The 19,752-nt window shown below is 45.0% G+C and overlaps 1 protein-coding gene across 1 annotated transcript in view; it reads right to left on the reverse strand.

Moving 5' to 3' along the window:
* LOC142312948 (uncharacterized) overlaps positions 1-19,752 on the reverse strand; it is an 80,978-nt gene that overhangs the window by 46,379 nt on the left and 14,847 nt on the right. The window contains exons 6-10 of the mRNA XM_075351936.1: positions 3,094-3,243; positions 2,780-2,959; positions 2,575-2,698; positions 2,394-2,491; positions 2,106-2,196 (exon numbers count right to left, since the gene is read on the reverse strand). Coding sequence (XP_075208051.1) covers positions 2,106-2,196; positions 2,394-2,491; positions 2,575-2,698; positions 2,780-2,959; positions 3,094-3,243 — 643 coding nt within the window. The remainder of the gene's footprint in view (positions 1-2,105; positions 2,197-2,393; positions 2,492-2,574; positions 2,699-2,779; positions 2,960-3,093; positions 3,244-19,752) is intronic.

Here is a 19,752-nt window from a genome sequence, read left to right on the forward strand (position 1 = left end):
AACACAATGCACCCCTCATGACCTCTCCCCCCACACACAATACACCCTCCATTACCCCTCCACCCCACACACAATACAGTGCACCCTCCATTACCCCTCCCTCCACACACAATACAATGCACCCTCCATTACCCCTCCCCACACACAATACAGCCCTCATCACCCCCTACACACACAAATTACACTGCTCCATCCCTACACACTCCTGCCTCCCCCCTCCCTCGGAATACAGTACTCCTCCTCTGCCTGTCACAGAGCTGTGTTCCTTCACATATGTTCCCCGTTATGTGTCCTCTGCCCCTCCTCACTCATCCCCATTAATTACACCTGTCTCTTCAGCTCCTTCATGGAGCGCTCGCTTCCTCATGTCCCCAGTGTGGCGCCGGCAGCACTGTGATGATGTCAGCAAGGTGCTGATCTCATCACGTTGCTGCACGTCGGGGGCGGGGCCCAGTCCCGGCGCGCTGTTCAAATGTATTTACGTCTGAAAGACGCAAATACATTTGAATAGGAAAGGAAACAGGAAGCTGCGGTCATCGGCTCTGCTGCGCTCCTCTGCAGTGTACATGCCGGCACACAGCAGAGCCGGCACACAGCAGAGCCGGCACACAGCAGAGCCGGCACACAGCAGAGCCGGCACAGCTCGCTGCCTCCGGCTCCTGCTAGTGTGCCTGGCATGTAAGGAGCGCATCGGGGACAGCAGACAGCGGCCCACCACACCGTGCCCCTGCTTCTAGGTACGGCCGCAGCACATAGCAGGGAGCATTAGCACACCTCTGACCCCGGAAGTTCAAGCGGCCGCTGGTACTTCCGAGGTCAATCAGCGTCCTGTGCCCGCAGTTTGTTTTTGCGTCTTAAAGACGCAGATGCAAATAAATAGCGGTGCCCCCCCCCCCCCCGAAAACACAGCTGATTTATTAGACTGTCTTTACGGAGGGGGAGAGGGTGTGAAAAAAAAAAATGCTGACAGGTGCCTAGTGCCAAGTATGGTGGGGGCCCCCTTAGAAGCTCTTTTGGTGGGGGCCCCTGGGCTCCAGCCCCGCCTGCCCCGCCTATAATCCGGCCCTGGGAGTAGGATTCTGGTTTGTCGAGACTCCTAACAGAGGCTCCACTGACCTTTTTTGATTTACATACTTCCCAGGGGGCAATGCACCCAGGATTTCACTGTGTTGAGCGCCTTTGCTGGCTGCCGGCAGTGTTTTCTCTGGCTGGTCTCCCCGAGATCAGAGATTGTTTTGTCTGGCTGGTCTACTAGGCCTTGCTCCCACCTAGCCAGATTTCTACTCCACACTGATGAGGGGCAATACCCCGAAACAGCTGTCTGTGGATGGATACCTGGCCTTTGTATTTCCCTTGTCACATCTTGAAACTTGTCAAAGAGTTGGATATTGACTAAATGAGCCACTTAATATGGTGGTTATTGTGGTCTCCTTAAAAAGAGCCACGCTGGGTCCTTCCCAGAGGGATATCTGGCTATTTTCTGTGTCAAGACTCCTAACAGAGGCTCCATGGACCTTTTTTGATTTGCATACATCTGGAAGGTTAAGCGCCTGAGACTCAATTACAATACAACAGCGGCAATACTATCAATGATAATAGATTGGACCCACAAACTTTGGACCTTGATCGCAGACTCTATCACCACAACGCACTTCAGGTCAATCCTGTACTCCGCAAAACATTTTCTCTGAGACCCAATGATTAGTAACTTAATCTTTAAGAATGTGCTACAAACTTGGATAAATCATGCCTTCTCCAATAATTTGTGTCATGGACCTGCCGGAACTGTACTCTGACAGCACAAAAATTAGAACAATAAAGCTCTTGGAAAATGGTGCAAAATTCGCAATTCTATTTTTTGATAAATTTCAGAATTTCTTTTCAGAACTTCAATAAAAAGAAAAAAGCTACAAGTTTGGTATCTGCAAACTTGTACTTGAATGATACTGCCACATCAATTTTACCAAATAGAAAACATAAATAAAAAAAACCAAAAACATTGTGGAATTGCACATTTTTTTTACAATTAAGGCTTCCTGCCTCAATCTTCAGATGGTGACTGAGAAGAATCTGTGACTTCTCTGCATTTAGTGGTCACTACTCACCTGGGTAGCCATATGTAGGAATCTCCTCTTTACACCGCTCATCACCCCTCACATATGTCTCTGTAGTATTAATATGGGTCAGATCTTCACCCTGAAACAAATATTGTAAAAGTCACAGACAGATGGAGAAGTCACATCTATGATCAGCTCTAATCCTGCCATCTCCACCGCTCTCATTACACAAGTATAAAACATATAATACTGGTGGATAAAACAAAACTGAGCACAAGACCTTCACAGCCGTCTACACATCATAGGGAGATTTCATGACCCCTTCTCTCCATCTACCTGATGATCCTGAGGAACATCAAGATCTTCTTGTTTACAGTCCTGTGGAAGAAGAGGACGGGGACATCTCTCTGGTGTTGTCCTCTTACTGGATAGAACTGGAGGAAAGACATACAGGGACTGAATTCATTGCTTACATACAGATAATTATAGGCCGTGTGTATTTAGTTCTGTCTATTACCTGGTGATGTGAGGGTCTGGGGAACCTCCATCATGACGTCCTTGTACAGATCTTTGTGTCCTTCTAAATACTCCCACTCCTCCATGGAGAAATAGACGGTGACGTCCTGACACCTTATAGGAACCTGACACATACAATAATACCGTCACCCCCGATCCCTTCATAGTGTTACTGTATAATGTCCCAGCATTCCCAGCAGTGTCACCTCTCCAGTCAGCAGCTCAATCATCTTGTAGGTGAGTTCTAGGATCTTCTGGTCATTGATGTCCTCATGTATCAGGGGGTGAGGTGGAGGCCCTCTGATTGGGCTCAGGGGTCTTCCCCATTCCTCAGACACAGGGTCCTGACAGCGCTCACTGGAGGTCTTCTTCACTACTGTGTAATCCTGGTTATGGAGAGACACATAATAATAATACATCTCACTCCAGACATTTCCAGAGTCCTCACCTCTCCAGTTCTGTCCATCTGTTATTCCCATAGATAAGAATGATCTAATGTGACGTCATCAGAATCTCTCACCTCTCCAGTAAGCCGGAAGAGGATCTCTAGGGTGAGGTGTAATATCCTCTCCACCATCTTGTCCCTGTCCATATCCATCCTTGACGGGTGAATTAGGAATATTCTCTTATAGAGAAGATCTCCATTAAGAGGATCCGATATTGTATGGCCCTGAATAAGAGGATGAACCATTATAACACCATAAAGAATCCGGTATAATAATACAATTACTGGAGATAATGAAGGAAACATATCAGGAGATATAAAGTGTAGCTGATGTATTCTCTCTTATCTCATATGGAGTGGAACATAAGTTGAATTACTGACTAAGACGTTTCCTACATGCTCCCAATCACTGGCTATGTTGGCCACCACTCCTGCATCTAGTTGGTTGTAGGAATCACAAGCTCATTGGGACTGACCAGGAAATACAGAGACTGGCGGGGATCCAAGCCTGATGGTATTTTTATTGTTTTACAACACTCTGTTTAAGTTACCTCTTAAAGAGGTAGTTCACCCATTTTCATTACTGGCCACATCAATATTATGTTGAGAAACAAGGTTTCTCTCAAATAGCTTCTATTGCCAATTCTGCCTGTTAATGGCAGTATTGCGGACCGCTGATCGCCATCGCATGACCCCTGGGCTCCGTGACCTCTCATGTCCAGTGATGTTACATCAACTTCCTGTTCATCTGACATCACCGCGGCCGGCCCCAGTCTCCAAGAGTCAATGGACTATGAGCTGAGTTTCACCACTCATCACAGCCCAGCATCCCTCCTGCTTGCGCGCTCTGCAGTGAAGGAAGAGGTAGCAGGGAGAGATGATGGGCTGTGATGCTGGGCTGTGATGAGCTGTGAAACTCCACCCACAGCCCAGTTGTGGCGCCCCTGACCTGGTCAGGTACCACTGAGTACTGCACCCATGCTGGGGGCAGTACAATACAGGTAATCCAGAAGGCTGACCGAGGTGTGACTACACAGGCGCATAGTAATCATGTCTCACACATCTACCTTTGATAGGGACCACTGGGGAATCCAGGAGGGGCGTAGCCTCCATGTCCACTCAAGGGGTGTGGTAGAGAGCTTGGTTGCTAGGTGGCGTAGGCAGGCACAGTGGGGAGGGAGTAGTGAGCCAGTCTGGAGTGCAGCTCAGGGAGAGCAGATGTGTGGAGCAGACCCTGGAAGCTGACACAACACTGACAGCGTCCGCGCAGTGACTATCAACGGGGGAGATCGGTCACCTGGTAATGCCACCCGAAATCCACCCAAGGCTAGAGAGAGCAAAGAGGTGGCAAAGTAAAGGGACTGCCAGGGAGGTACCAGGCCCGTTCGAGTACAGGTTCTCAGAGTAGGGGACCATTCAGTTGTCCTGCTCAACCTGCAGGTGGGGGTACTTCACGCCCTCACCACCACACACAGAGTCCGGAGCCACGCAGCGAAGAGAGGCCCATAGTTCACAGGAGGCAAGCAGCCGGAGTGACCTGGTCCAGGCTACAAGCAAACGGGCCAAAAGAAGGTGAGAGAGGCATCAGCAACTTCCCTGGGCGACCCCAGCAGGGCTTCAAGTAGGGGGTCACCCCAAAACACACAGGGCTAGGAAGGCAAGATGGTAGTCACCCTCATCAGCCAGTCGGAAGGATACCTGGTTCCAGCCTGGTTCATTCCAGCTACGCCCGAGTTACTCACCCTACCATCAACTGTGAGTAAAAACCCTGAAAGACTGCCTGGACTGTGTTTGAGTCATTCTGCGCCTTGTGGTTCCACCCACTCAAAACGGGCCCTGGGGCCAGCCCTACTCTCGGGGGGCCACACCATCCAACTGCACCTACCAACAACCCCAGGCGTCCCTTAACCTGCAGTGGCGGTCCCCTGACCGCAATGCCGAGAGTGGCGTCACGAAAATCCTAAAGAGAAGGTTCCCTACCTGTGACCAGACCATCCCACGTGGAGTCCCTGAAGGTAATGCACCGACACAACACCTGTGGGGCTTCACACAGTCACGCAGGAAGACTGTGGCCTGCCTCAGTTGACATGACATCACTGGACATACATCAGAAGTCATAGAGCCGACGGGGGTCACGCGAAAGGGGTGAGCGGACCGCAATACCGCCGCTCACAGGTACTATTGGCAACACAAGGTATTTGAGAGAAATCTTGTCTCTCAACATAATATAGATGTGGCCAGTAATGAAAACGGGTGAACCACCTCTTTAAGGCCACCATACACATTAGAATTAAGGTTGCTGAAACCGCTCATATTATGAGGAATTAGTCGATTATATACCATGTAACACAAAAGGATACAGCAGCACTCTGTAACCGCTAAGACATATGCAAACATAGAATATATGAAACGTAAACTACATTAATACTACAGTCATGGCCAAAAGTTTTGAGAATGCTACAAATATTAATTTTTACAAAGTCTACTGCTTAAGTTTTTCTAATGGCAATTTGGATATACTCCAGAATGTCATAAAGAGTGATCAGCTTAACAGCAATTACTTGCAAAGTCAATATTGGCTAAGAAAATGAACTTTAACCCCCAAAACATATTTCAACAGCATTGCATTCCTGCCTTAAAAGGAGCAGCTAACATTGTTTTAGTGATTGTTCCATTAACACAGGTGTGGGTGTTGATGAGGACAGGGCTGGCGATCAATCAGTCATGATTAAGTAAGAATGACACCACTGGACACTTTAAAAGGAGGCGGGTGCTTGGTATCATTGTTTCTCTTCAGTTAACCATGGTTATCTCTAAAGAAACACGTGCAGCCATCATTGCTCTGCACAAAAATGGCCTAACAGGGAAGAGTATCGCAGCTACAAAGATTGCACCTCAGTCAACAATCTATCGCATCATCAAGAACTTCAAGGAGAGAGCTTCCATTGTTGCCAAAAAGGCTCCAGGGCGCCCAAGAAGGACCAGCAAACACCAGGACCGTATCTTAAAACTGTTTCAGCTGCGGGATCGGACTACCAGCAGTGCCGAGCTAGCTCAGCAATGGCAGCAGGCTGGTGTGAGTGCTTCTGTACGCACTGTGAGGCGGAGACTCTTTGAGCAAGGCCTGGTTTCAAGGAGGGCAGCAAAGAAGCCACTTCTCTCCAGAAAAAACATCAGGGACCGACTGATATTCTGCAAAAGGTACAGGGAGTGGACTGCTGAGGACTGGGGTAAACTCATTTTCTCAGATGAATCCCCTTTTCGATTGTTTGGGACATCTGGTAAACAGCTTATTAGAAGAAGAAGAGGTGAGCTCTACCACCAGTCTTGTCTCATGCCAACTGTTAAGCATTCTGAAACGATTCATGTCTGGGGTTGCTTCTCAGCCAAGGGAATGGTACCAGAATGTCCTCCAAGAGCAACTTCTCCCAACTGTCCAAGAGCAGTTTGGCGCCCAACAATGTCTTTTCCAGCATGATGGAGCACATTGCCATAAAGCAAAGGTGATCACTAAATGGCTCATGGAACAAAACAGAGATTTTGGGTCCATGGACTGGAAACTCCCCAAATCTTAATCCCAATGAGAACTTGTGGGCAATCATCAAGAGACGGGTGGACAAACAAAAACCAACAAATTCTGGCAAAATGCAAGCATTGCTTATGCAAGAATGGACAGCTATCAGTCAGGATTTAGTCCAGAAGTTGATTGAGAGCATGCCAGGGAGAATTGCAGAGGTCCTGAAGAAGAAGGGTCAACACTGCAAATATTGACTTGCTGCATTAAATCATTCTGTCAATATAACCTTTTGGTACTCATAATATGATTGCAATTATATTTCTGTATGTGATGTAAACATCAGACAAACACAATTAAAAACCAGACGGCAAAAGATCATGTGAAAAAAATAATTTTGGTGTCATTCTCAAAACTTTTGGCCATGACTGTATATAAAATATACTTAGAAAAATGAACGTTCTTAGCGCAAAAATTGGTCAATTCTTGTGTCAGGAACACGATTACTCTCTAGCGCCCCTCTTGTCGGCAGGCCACTTTTGGTACTGCAGGAAAATGAATAAAATGACGCTGCTGAGCTAATAATGCCAAATATTGGAGGTCTGACAGCAAGGCTAAGTGTATATATCACAGATTACCGCTAATAGAATATATACAGTCATATGAAAAACTTAATGTTAACCTTTTTTCTTTATAACAATTTGGGTTTTTACAACAGCTATTTCAGTTTCATATACAGTGTCTAATAACTGATGGACAGATTCTTGATAATAATGTGCAAGAATCAGTGACGATGTTGAAGTTACGCAGGAGATGGATATTTCAGCAAGACAATGATCCAAAACACCGCTCCAAATCTACTCAGGCATTCATGCAGAGGAACAATTACAATGTTCTGGAATGGCCATCCCAGTAAGGAGATCTGTGGGATGATTTGAAGCGTGCTGTCCATGCTCGGCGACCATCTAACTTAACCCCTTAGTGACGGAGCTAATTTTCACCTTAATGACCAGACCAAATTTTGCAATTCTGACCAGGGTCACTTTATCAGGTTATAGCTCTGGAACGCTTCAACGGATCCCACTGATTTTGAGACTGTTTTTTCGTGACATATTGGACTTCATTTTAGTACCAAATTTTGGACAAAATTTTTTGCGTTTATTTGTGAAAAAATATGAATTTTGGCAAAATTTTTGAAAATTTTGAAATTTTCAACTTTTGAATTTTTTTTCCGTTAAACCAGAGAGTTCTGTGACACAAAATAGTTAATAAATAACATTTCCCACTTGTCTACTTTACATCAGCACAATTTTGGAAAAAAAAATATTTTTTGTTAGGAAGTTAGAAGGGTTCAAAGTTTATCAGCAATTTCTCATTTTTACATCAAAATTTACAAAACCATTTTTTTAGGGACCACATCACATTTGAAGTGATTTTGAGAGGCCTAGATGACAGAAAATACCCAAAAGTGACACCATTCTAAAAACTGCACCCCTCAAAGTACTCAAAACCACATTCAAGAAGTTTATTAACCCTTTAGGTGCTTCACAGGAACTAAAGCAATGTGGAATGAAAAAAGCAAAAAATAAAATTTTACCTAAAAATGTTGCTTTACCCCAAATGTAATCAATTTTAGAAGAAATAACACAACAAAATGGACCCCAAAACTTGTTACCCACTTTCTTATGAGCGCGGTGATACCCCATAAGTGGTCAGAAACCTCTGTTTGGACAAATGGGAGGGCTGGGAACACAAAATATTTCAAGTTTGGAAAGCAAATTTGGCTGAAATAGATTGCGGGCACCATGTTGCATTTACATGTCTGCTAAGGTACCTAAACAGCAGAAACCCCTCACAAGTGACACCATTCTGGAAACTAGACCCCTCAAGGCTTCTATCTAGGGGTATAGTGAGCATTTTGGACCCACAGGTACTTCACAGATTTTGATAACGTTACGTTGTCATATTGAAAATTTTCATTTTTTTCTCAAAAATGTTGCTTTAGCATTAATTTTCTTACTTTTTCAAGAGGTAATTCCAAAAATTGGACCCCAACGTTTATTACCCACTTTATTATGAGCGCGGTGATACCCCATATGTGGTCAGAAACCTCTGTTTGGGCAAATGGGAGGGCTGGGAACACAAGGAGCAATATTTGAAGTTTGGAAAGCAAATTTGGCTGAAATAGATTGTGGGCACCATGTTGCATTTACATGTCCGCTAAGGTACCTAAACAGCAGAAACCCCTCACAAGTGACGCCATTCTGGAAACTAGACCCCTCAAGGATTCTATATAGGGGTATAGTGAGCATTTTGGACCCACAGGTACTTCCCAGATTTTGATAACGTTACGTTGTCATATTGAAAATTTTCATTTTTTTCTCAAAAATGTTGCTTTAGCATTAATTTTCTTACTTTTTCAAGAGGTAATTCCAAAAACTGGACCCAACGTTTATTACCCACTTTCTTATGAGCGCGGTGATACCCCATATGTGGTCAGAAACCTCTGTTTGGGCAAATGGGAGGGCTGGGAACACAAGGAGCAATATTTGAAGTTTGGAAAGCAAATTTGGCTGAAATAGATTGTGGGCACCATGTTGCATTTACATGTCCGCTAAGGTACCTAAACAGCAGAAACCCCTCACAAGTGACGACATTCTGGAAACTAGACCCCTCAAGGCTTCTATCTAGGGGTATAGTGAGCATTTTGGACCCACAGGTACTTCACAGATTTTGATAACGTTACGTTGTCATATTGAAAATTTTCATTTTTGTCTCAAAAATGTTGCTTTAGCATTAATTTTCTTACTTTTTCAAGAGGTAATTCCAAAAATTGGACCCCAACATTTATTACCCACTTTCTTATGAGCGCGGTGATACCCCATATGTGGTCAGAAACCTCTGTTTGGGCAAATGGGAGGGCTGGGAACACAAGGAGCAATATTTGAAGTTTGGAAAGCAAATTTGGCTGAAATAGATTGTGGGCACCATGTTGCATTTGTAGGGCCCCTAAGGTACCTAAACAGCAGAAACCCCCCACAACTGACCCCATTTTGGAAACTAGACCCCTCAAGGAATTTATTTATTTCAAATCTGTTTTATTGATGAAACTGTTGTCAACATACAAACATATCATTTGTGCAATTACAATACATAAGCATCATTTTCTCAATGCCGGGATAACATCCAGAAATTGTTACATTACTAAATTTCTTGGAATTCTTCAAATTATCTTTGTGCTATTACCATACAACCACTTGTAAATTATAGGTCAGAATTTTACTTCTTTTGACTTCCCGTATCCTAATATACTCATTCTCCTTGTATGTCTATTGTCTTATGAATTATTGATAAATCTTTTCATATAAAAAATGAAACTAGAAAAATGCAGATTAATGTTCAGAAAAGAAAGAAAGAAGAGGAAAGATATAAGCATAAAGAAGAGGAAATTAGAGAAAAGGGGGGAGGGGGGGGGAAGCAAGAAAAGCAAAGAAAAAAGGGGGGGGAAGGAATGAGACTCCCCACCGTTTCTCAGCTCAAAAAGCTCGCCAAACTCTCCACAAACTCTGGGGACTCCATGAACATAATCCATGGTCTCCAAACTGTAGTAAATTTTTCTGTGTTCCCATTTAGTTCTGCTGTCAGCTCCTCCATTCTCTGGAGGTTTGTCATCTCCTCCAACCAATCCAGCACCGTAGGGCATCTAGTCTGTTTCCAAAATCGTGGGATAATCATACGGGCAGCCGCCAGGCAAAATCGCAACATGTCCCTTTTTTGTGTTTTAATAGCTCCTGGGAGCATAGAAAGAAGGGCAACCTGGGGGGATTTTTCTATTTCACCTCCGCTCATCTTTTTGTACAGGTAGAACACTGAGTCCCAAAAGGGTTGCAGCTTAGTACAGCTCCACCATATGTGTAGCATTGTACCTGTGTCTGTGCCACACCTCCAGCACACATCAGACACAGAGGGAAATATAGCATGTAATTTAGTCGGGTAATGGTACCACCTTGTGAGAATTTTATAACTTTTCTCTTGAGCGGCGCACGCCAAGGAAAGCTTGTGGGTCCACAGGTACGCTCTGCTCCAATCGTCCTCTGCAATATCCTCTCCCAGTTCCTCTCCCCACCTACAGACAAAGTGAGGTTTATCCACCCTATTTCTCTGGTTCAGCATTTTATAGATGAGTGAGATGCCATGTCCAGGTGATGACCCCTGTAAAAATATTTTCTCAAAAGGAGTAGGGGGTGTCCTCATCCTTCTCTCCCTGTCCTGGTACGAGAGGAAAGATTTCAACTGCATATATTCCATCCAGGAAATCTCTCTCCCTGTGGCCTGCATGGAAGTATAAGTTGGTAGGGTGTGTCCCTGGAGCACGTGACAAAAACGGGTATCATCCGCCCGAGTAAATCCCCCGAATCTATGGGAGTGGAGTCCTGGGGGGAACTTCTTATTACCGAATACGGGAGTAAGTGGGCCCTGCTCCTGAGAGAGAGATCCCTTTTTTATCTCTCCATCCCACATCCCCATCGCTGTCCGCGTGAACTCCATTCCTTTCGCTATCTGGATCCTACTTTCTTTCTCTAACCATGGAAGTAAATGTAAGGGAGTTCCCAGTACATCCTGTTCAATCACCACCCATTGTTTCGAAAGGAATTTATTTAGATGTTTGGTGAGTACCCTGAACCCCCAGGGGCTTCACAGAAGTTTATAGCGTTGAGCCATGAAAATAAAAAAATTAAATTTTAACACAAAATTGTTACTTCAACCATGTAGCTTTTTTTTCACAAGGGTAAAAGGAAAAAAACCACCATAAAATGTATTGTGCAATTTCTCCTGAGTTCGCCGATACATCATATGTGGCGGAAATCAACTGTCTGGGTACACGGCAGGGTGCGGAATGAAAGGAGCGCCATTTGACTGCAAAATTGGCAGGAATCATTAGCGCACGCCATGTTGTGTTTGGAGACCCCCTAAAGTGGCTAAACAGTAGAGCTCCCCCACAACTGACCCCATTCTGGAATCTATACCCCTCAAGGATGTTATCTAGGGGTATAGTGTGCATTTTGAGCCCACAGGTACTTCACAGAATTTTATAACAATAGGTTGTCATATTGAAAATGTTCTTCTTTTTCACAAAAGTGATGCTTTAGCACCAAATTTTCCACTTTTACAAGATGTAACACCAAAACGTGGACCCCTCATTTTGTTACCCACTTTCTTACGAGTCCAGCGATACCCAAGATGTAGTCAAAAACGTCTGTTTGGGCAAACCGCAGGACTTGGAAGGGAAGGTGCACTTTTCAAATTTTGGATTATTTGATTTGCAGAGCCTATGTGTTATCAGAACAACTGAAAACCCACATAAATGGATTTTTTGTACATTTTATCTTGGAGTGAAGGGCAAAATGTGGAGGAAAATACCACCAATTATATGGCAGACTTGTGCTTGTTCCAGAGATGAAGGAACACCAGGAGGGCTAGAAGGATACGTTAATTTTTCAGAGACTGGTCGTACAATGTCTGTTTAGCACCATCAATCCCTATATGAGGGACAATTGTGCCAGCCGACATGGTACATCATAACAGGCTCCTACCTGCCAAGGTCGGAACCGCTATATGCACAAAACAACCAGTCCCCCACAGGGTTATAAAAGTATTGTCCAGTGCAGGAGGTTCGGCAAGAACCATGCAGTAAAGCCCATGGTGTAAAATTACAGAACAGCTTCAGATCCTCCAATAAAATTATCATGCCCGTATCACCAAGACATAGTTGTAATAGCAGTCAGACTAAGATGACTGGTGCTAACACTTTGAGTGATCAAATCTTGGAATTATTTGTCAGATGATCAGATGTTTCAAGAACATTTGCGGGGTCCACATTCTGGAGTACGCAGACGTGGGCATATGACGAGAATTTGTCTGCATAACACTTTGGTATGTGAGTGATCAAGTCCTGGAATTATTTGTGAAATGGGGTAAAATGTGTTTTACTGGTGAAAATAGTAAATTTTATTTGACAAGTAACACAGGGGCTCACTACACAGAAAATATAAACGTGAAAGAAAAACCCTACCACACAATTTGGGAATAGTGTATGATGTCTAATAATTGTGGGATGTGTGGTAGATCTCGAAGCAGGGGGTAACACAAAGTCCTGGCTGGGAAGGGCACATGGGACAGTAATATCTTGAGTCGCTTCTCCTACCCTGCTTGCGACATACCCGGCACCTTTTTTTAGGACGGTTTTGGGTGGGAGTAGGAGGCACGAGATGCATAAAATGCCGTTCCGTTAGTCTCCGGGCATTCTCTGACTCAAAGGCTGCCTCTGGTGCCGCTGAGTCAAACATGAGGGACTCAATAATTTTTTCCTGGTATTGCAGAAATGTGAGGGCCCCTTGTGATTTTTTAAACAGTACAAAACTGTTGTAGGTAGCAATCTGTATCAGGTAGATTGCTACCTTTTTGTACCAGGCCCTCGTTTTCCGCTTTACCAGGTATGGTTGGAGCACCTGGTCAGACAGGTCCACGCCACCCATAAACCTGTTGTATCGGGTCACACAGAAGGGTTTCTGTTTGTCCCTGGTGGCTCCCCTCTCTCTGACCGACACAGTGGTGTCATCATGCAGGGTGGTGAGCATGTAGACGTCCTTGCGGTCATTCCACTTTACGGCAAGCAGTTTGTCACTTGCCAGTGCGAATGACGCCCCCTTCTCTACACGTCTGGACACTAACTGTGCCGGCAAACCAACACGGTTTTTCCTTATTGTCCCACAGGCCCCTGTATTTGCAGCATGGAGGGATTGGTATAGGGGGATACTGGTGTAGTAATTGTCGGTGTACACATGGTAACCTTTACCAAGAAATGGGGACATTAGCTCCCAGACAATTTTTCCTGGGACGCCAATTGTCTGGGGACAGTTGGGTGGGCTTATTTGGCGGTCCCTACCCTCATAAATGATAAAGTTACATGTGTACCCGCTGGTGCTTTCGCACACTTTATATAATTTTATGCCATACTTGGCTCTTTTGGAGGGGATAAACTGACGGAATGAGAGACGGCCCTTGTAACTCATTAGGGACTCGTCAACCGAAACGTTCTCCTCTGGGCTGTAGGAAGTTAGGAAGGACTCTTTCAGGAGGGATATTAGGGGTGTCAATTTATTAAGGCGGTCATAATTGGGGTCAGTTCTTGGGGGGACTTGGGAATTATCACTAAAATGGAGGAATCTCAATAGGGTCTCATATCGGGTTCTGGGCATTATGGCTGCAAATACAGGGGTGGCGTGGACAGATTTGGTTGCCCAGTAGGAGCGGATACTGGTTTTTTTCACTATTCCCATGTTGAGGGTAATGCCTAAAAATTTTTTGATTTCCGGGACACTTGTGGGGATCCAGGACCGGGAATGGACAGATGTTGGCTTTTGGGCAATATATTGGCGGGCGTACAAGTTGGTGTGCTGGGTGATAAGCTCAAGTACTTGTTGGTTAACAAAAATTTGGAAAAAATCCAGTGGGGCAAAATTGGTGACATTTATTTTTATGCCAGGGTCTCCTATGAAAGGGGGAATTTGTGGGGTAAAGGACGGGTCGGGGTACCAGAGAGCATGGGGGACTGCAGAACTAGGTCCTGCCCCTGACGCTTCAGCAGTAGCGACTGGCGGGGTGTGGGACCCCGTGGAGGAAGCCGAATCGTCACCGCTATCCGAAAAATCTCTTTCTGAGGCCGATTCGGTCTCTGACCCAGAACTGCCGGAGGCAAGCAGCGAGTACGCTTGCTCTGCCGTAAACATTCTGCGGGCCATGGTTTTTGTTTTTATCCCTGGCTAACAAAAAATAAACCTAAACCTAACACTAGTATTTTTTTTTTTTATATAAACCCTAAATTTTTTTATAAAGATTATAAAAAAAAATATTTAGGGGAATGACGCAGCGAGGGATGACGGAATGATGGAGGGGGGGATGATCACAGGGGGGTGATCAGAAAAATTGGAAATTGATTATGATGATCTTTGTGAATTTATAACTTTTTCCTCTCTATATGGCAGCACGTAGTCTCTCTCTCTTCTCTCCCAGATCAACTACAAGGGAGAGAGGAGAAAGGCAGACCTAAATGCTGCCATATTTATCAAATATTGGCATTTTGACTACTGTGATAGGATCTATCACAGTATTCAAATCTAAACAGCCAATCAGAATTTTTTTTTGGGTTGCCGTGTGCAGGAGGCAGATTATGCCAAGCACACTGCGCATGCGCCCGCCATTTTCCCGGAGAAGAGAAGAAGGGGGGCCGCGGGGAACCGGTGATTTTTTTTGAGGTACAGGGGAGGGGATTGGGGGAACGGGGGATCCCAGATCGGGTGGGAGAGAGACTGGGAACGGTGGTGAGAACTCCGGTTCTCCAGATCCCTCTCTCTGGTCCCCCGGAGGGGGCTCCGGGGGACCAGAGAGCTCCGGTGTACCGGAGGAGAGGTCAGGGGGAGGACATTTCCCTCCGATCTGAAATGTTTGATCATTTCAGATCGGAGGGAAATGAATGCAGAGCCGGCGGCGGCGGTTTTCAGCGCGCGTCGGCGCCATCTTGCATTGTCCGGAGGGGGGCTCTGAAGAACCGGAGGGGGCTCCAGGGACCAAAGAGCTCCGGTGTACCGGAGAAGAGGTCAGGGGGAGGACATTTCCCTCCGATCTGAAATGTTTGATCATTTCAGATCGGAGGGAAATGAATGAAGAGCCGGCGGCAGCAGTTTTCAGCGCGCGTCGGCGCCATCTTGCACGCTCCGGAGGGGGGCTCTGAAGAACCGGAGGGGGCTCCAGGGACCAAAGAGCTCCGGTGTACCGGAGGAGGGGTCTGGGGGAGGACATTTCCCTCCGATCTGAAATGTTTGATCATTTCAGATCGGAGGGAAATGAATGCAGAGGCGGCGGCGGCGGGAGTTTTCAGCGCGCGTCAGCGCCATCTTGGATTTTCCGGAGGGGGGGGGGTTTGGATGGATTTCTCCGGTACCGGGGGCTTTGGGGGCACTAAGGGCTCACATTTATTTCTCATCTGACATGTTTGATCACATCAGATGAGAAATAAGTCAATTTTACCAGCCATTTATTTTTTTTTTATGTTGTCGCCGGTATACGGTGTATACCGGCGATCGCATTAACGGGGTGCATAAAAAACACCCCGATTCATAATCTGGGGGGTCTCAGCTACCCCCGGTAGCTGAAACCCCCGAGATTTTCGGTCGCTGGGGGGCGCTACAGGGTTTTTTCGGGCCGCCGCTTTAAAGCGGCGGAACAGAATAAGTACCCTGTTTTGCCGCCGCTTTAAGTCATACGGCCGTCGTTATGAGGTTAACTGAGCTGGAATTGTTTTGTAAACAGGAATGGTCAAATATACCTTCATCCAGGATCCAGGAACTCATTAAAAGCTACAGGAAGCCACTAGAGACTGTTATTTTTGCAAAAGGAGGATCTACAAAATATTAATGTCACTTTTATGTTGAGGTGCCCATACTTTTGCACCAGTCAAATTTTGTTTAAAGGGAACCTGTCATCAGAAATTTCGCCCAAAAGCTAAAAGCTTCCCCCTCTGCAGCTCCTGGGCTGCATTCTAGGAAGGTCCCTGTTATTATTGTGCCCCATGTGAGACCAAAATAAAGCCTTTATAAAGTTCTACCTTTTTGTATGCAGCTTCTGTAAATTCGTCCCGGGGGCGGGCTCTCTGCCGTCCGTTATTCTGCCCCCTGGTCCTGTATGCCGCCCCCATCGCTCCTTTCCATATCTGATGCACCGCCCACTGCTCCAGCCATCCCCGCGCATGCCCAGTGCCAGTCTCACAGGACTGAGCACTGTGACTGCTGGTGATGTGTGCGCAGGCAAGTGATTATGGACGGGACTGTGACTGTTATCAGCAAGTACCCGGCCATAATCTCTTGAGCGCGCAAACCTCTCCAGCGTCACACTGAGCTCAGGATTTATGCTAGACTGTATGGGCTGCTTTCAGGGATGACGTCCCTTTGTCATGTGATAGTATTTCGAACACGCCCCTATCACATGACAAAGGGACGTCATCCCTGGAAGCAGCCCATACAGTCTAGCATAAATCCTGAGCTCAGTGTGACGCTGGAGAGGTTTGCGCGCTCAAGAGATTATGGCCGGGTACTTGCTGATAACAGTCACAGCCCCGACCATAATCACTTGCCTGCGCACACATCACCAGCAGTCACAGTGCTCAGTCCTGTGAGACTGGCACTGGGCATGCACGGGGATGGCTGGAGCAGTGGGCGGTGCATCAGATATGGAAAGGAGCGATGGGGGCGGCATACAGGACCAGGAGGCAGAATAACGGACGCCAGAGAGCCCGCCCCCGTGTCGGATTTACAGAAGCTGCATACAAAAAGGTAGAACTTTATAAAGGCTTTATTTTGGTCTCACATGGGGCACAATAATAACAGGGACCTTCCTAGAATGCAGCCCAGGAGCTGCAGAGGGGGAATCTTTTAGCTTTTGGGCGAAATTTCTGATGACAGGTTCCCTTTAAATGCAGATTGCACATTTTCTGTTAGTACAATAAACCTCATTTCAATCCAGAAATGTTACTGAGTCCATCAGTTATTAGATATATGAAACTGAAATAGCTGTTGCAAAAACCCAAATTGTTATAAAGAAAAAAGGTTAACACTGGTGCCCAAACTTTTTCATATGACTGTATATATACACCTCGGTACCCTTAATGATAGCACTCCAATAATTCTATGCAAGAATAATTACGCTGCCACCACCCAACTTTAGGGATAGCTGGGGACCCGTTTCAGATAGCAGAGGGCTTTTCGGACGGGTTTGGGTTCATATATAGAACAGGAGGAAACAAACTATTACATTGTATATATTTAATCCAAAAATAGGCAGTGTTTAAAAAATATACAGGAGTTTACAAAAGGGAACAATACAAATACAGTATAGACAGTTACATAAAAATAAAAGGTATAAACGTGAAACTTATTAAACTCGTGCCATAGATCTGACTTCTGAATTTAGGGAGGGAAGGTCTCCAAGAGAAGAAGATGGTAGAAAAACGGCCAGCACCACACATTAACAGTGCCTTCCAATATTGACACCCCCAGCAAGGAGCTAATCGCTCTTATGCCCTCAGGTAACCCCCCCTCTCTGTGACCTCATTTTACGGTCTCTTGTGGCCTGTGAAAAGATTGTCACAAAGTTCTTTAATTCTAGCTTTTCACATAATCTTTGCCCCTGAGCCACATAGGTGAAAGATATTAGCATCATATTTTATCTCTCGATTTTACATTTGCATAGATACCAAACACAATGCATCTAGCATGATTCTTTTGAGCAATACCCATTTGTCGCAATATCAGTGATCCAGTGATCTCCTAGTAAAGCTAAACGGTGCGCTCCACAGGGATTCCGGCAATATGCTTTTCATTTTTCTAGCATTAACGTAGCGCCTAAAAACTGTTTTGAGAGTTTTTTTCCCTCCAACAGAACAAAGAGATGTTTTTTGTGTGCACTTTTTTTGGCTGTAGCTCTACCATCGCCCAAGTCATGAATTCCTAAACTTCCAGGCCGATCAGATAATCGTCATGGTGATCTGTGGCTGATGGTGGTGAGGGGGTAAGGACCCTTCAAGAGTTTTACATGACATCTTGTATGCCCAGAAACTGCGTCAAGGTGACCTTTCTTTGATGGTGCCCTCTCCCTATAAATATATGGAAGCAAGGATGGTTGACCTTAGGGAGATCAACATCCACCACTGCGGAGACACCATCACGTGTTTCTCAACGCAGTGATTCTAGAGCAATGCCCCTACTCCACACTGATGAGGGGCAAATACCCCGAAACGGCTGTCTGTGGATGGATACCATGTTTGGCATAGGTGGTCTCCTTGACTGGAGACTGCCCTTCCCGTGGTTGTTCCTTCCCGGTGAAAGACCTGGCTAGTTTCCTGCCAGCGTTGAGAAACATGTGATGGTGTCTCCGCAGGCCTTCTTGCTTTGTATAAATATATGGAAACATACGATCTCGCATTTATTAAAACAACCTTCAGACATCATAAGAAAAAAATCCAGCACCAGAAAAAAATGGCTTCATCATAAATAAAATTTAACTTTTATTGGAGCCCATATTAAAATCCATAGACAAGTGGATTAAAAATCTAGGTTTCCTAGATTTTTAATCCACTTGTCTATGGATTTTAATATGGGATCCAATAAAAAAGTTACATTTTATGTATGATGAAGCCATTTTTTTTTGTGCTGAATTTTTTTTCTTATGGTGTCTGAAGCTACTTACCTCGGGAGTCCAAGCCCTGGCTGTTTTCCGTGCATCGGTAACTAAGGAGCATTATAGATATGATGGTAGGCTGAATCAAAAAAAATAAATAAATCTCTGTTTGTATTTATTAATACAATCCTGTGGCTAATGGGTGGAGAGAACAGTCAGAATAGCAAGATGTCTACATCTCCAATATATACTGCAAAAAAACTGCATCTCCAAATAAAACATTGCAAGTGTGAACAGGTGCCAGCTGCTATAAATACACGAAACCCAAACAAAAGGATACAGCAACACTCCTTAGTCTTAGAGAAGCCACAAGAATAGGATAGGGTCCCATCAAATAAAGGTCACCTTGCCGCGGCAGATGGGCACACAATAATTGGCCAATTGTTGCCCTAAGAACCTACATTTTTCTCACCATGTTTTATGTAGCATTATTGCTGTTTAAATTTCATATATTCTATTTTTGTGTATGTCTTGATGCTTTTGTTTGTGTAGATATAGCAGCTGGTACCTGTTCACACTTGCTATGTTTTATTTGGAGATGCAGTTTTTTTGTTTCTGGACTTTATAACATAGGGACCTCAAGACAAATAATGTCAGATGAGAGAAGGATCTGACATGCTGAATTGTAGAAGCTGATCAGTCTGCTCACCCTGTTGAAAAAAAGTTTTTAAGTGAAAAATTAAGATCACAGACAGAAAGAGAACATTCTCCATTCTTGACAAACAGAAAGAGAAAGCATCTTCAATATATTTGAGATACCCAAAAGAACAGCCATTATTTTATTTGTGGCAGAAGGTAAAACAAAGAGAAAGAGTGAGAAAGAAAGCGAGAGAGAGAGCTCCTCATACATGTATACCACCTGCTGACCATCACAGATCCCCATTTCCAGACTTGTGAAACTGCTCAAGGAGGTTGGTGGTATGTGACAG

This window comes from Anomaloglossus baeobatrachus, chromosome 5 (assembly GCF_048569485.1).
Source record: "Anomaloglossus baeobatrachus isolate aAnoBae1 chromosome 5, aAnoBae1.hap1, whole genome shotgun sequence".
Classification (NCBI taxonomy): domain Eukaryota; kingdom Metazoa; phylum Chordata; class Amphibia; order Anura; family Aromobatidae; genus Anomaloglossus; species Anomaloglossus baeobatrachus.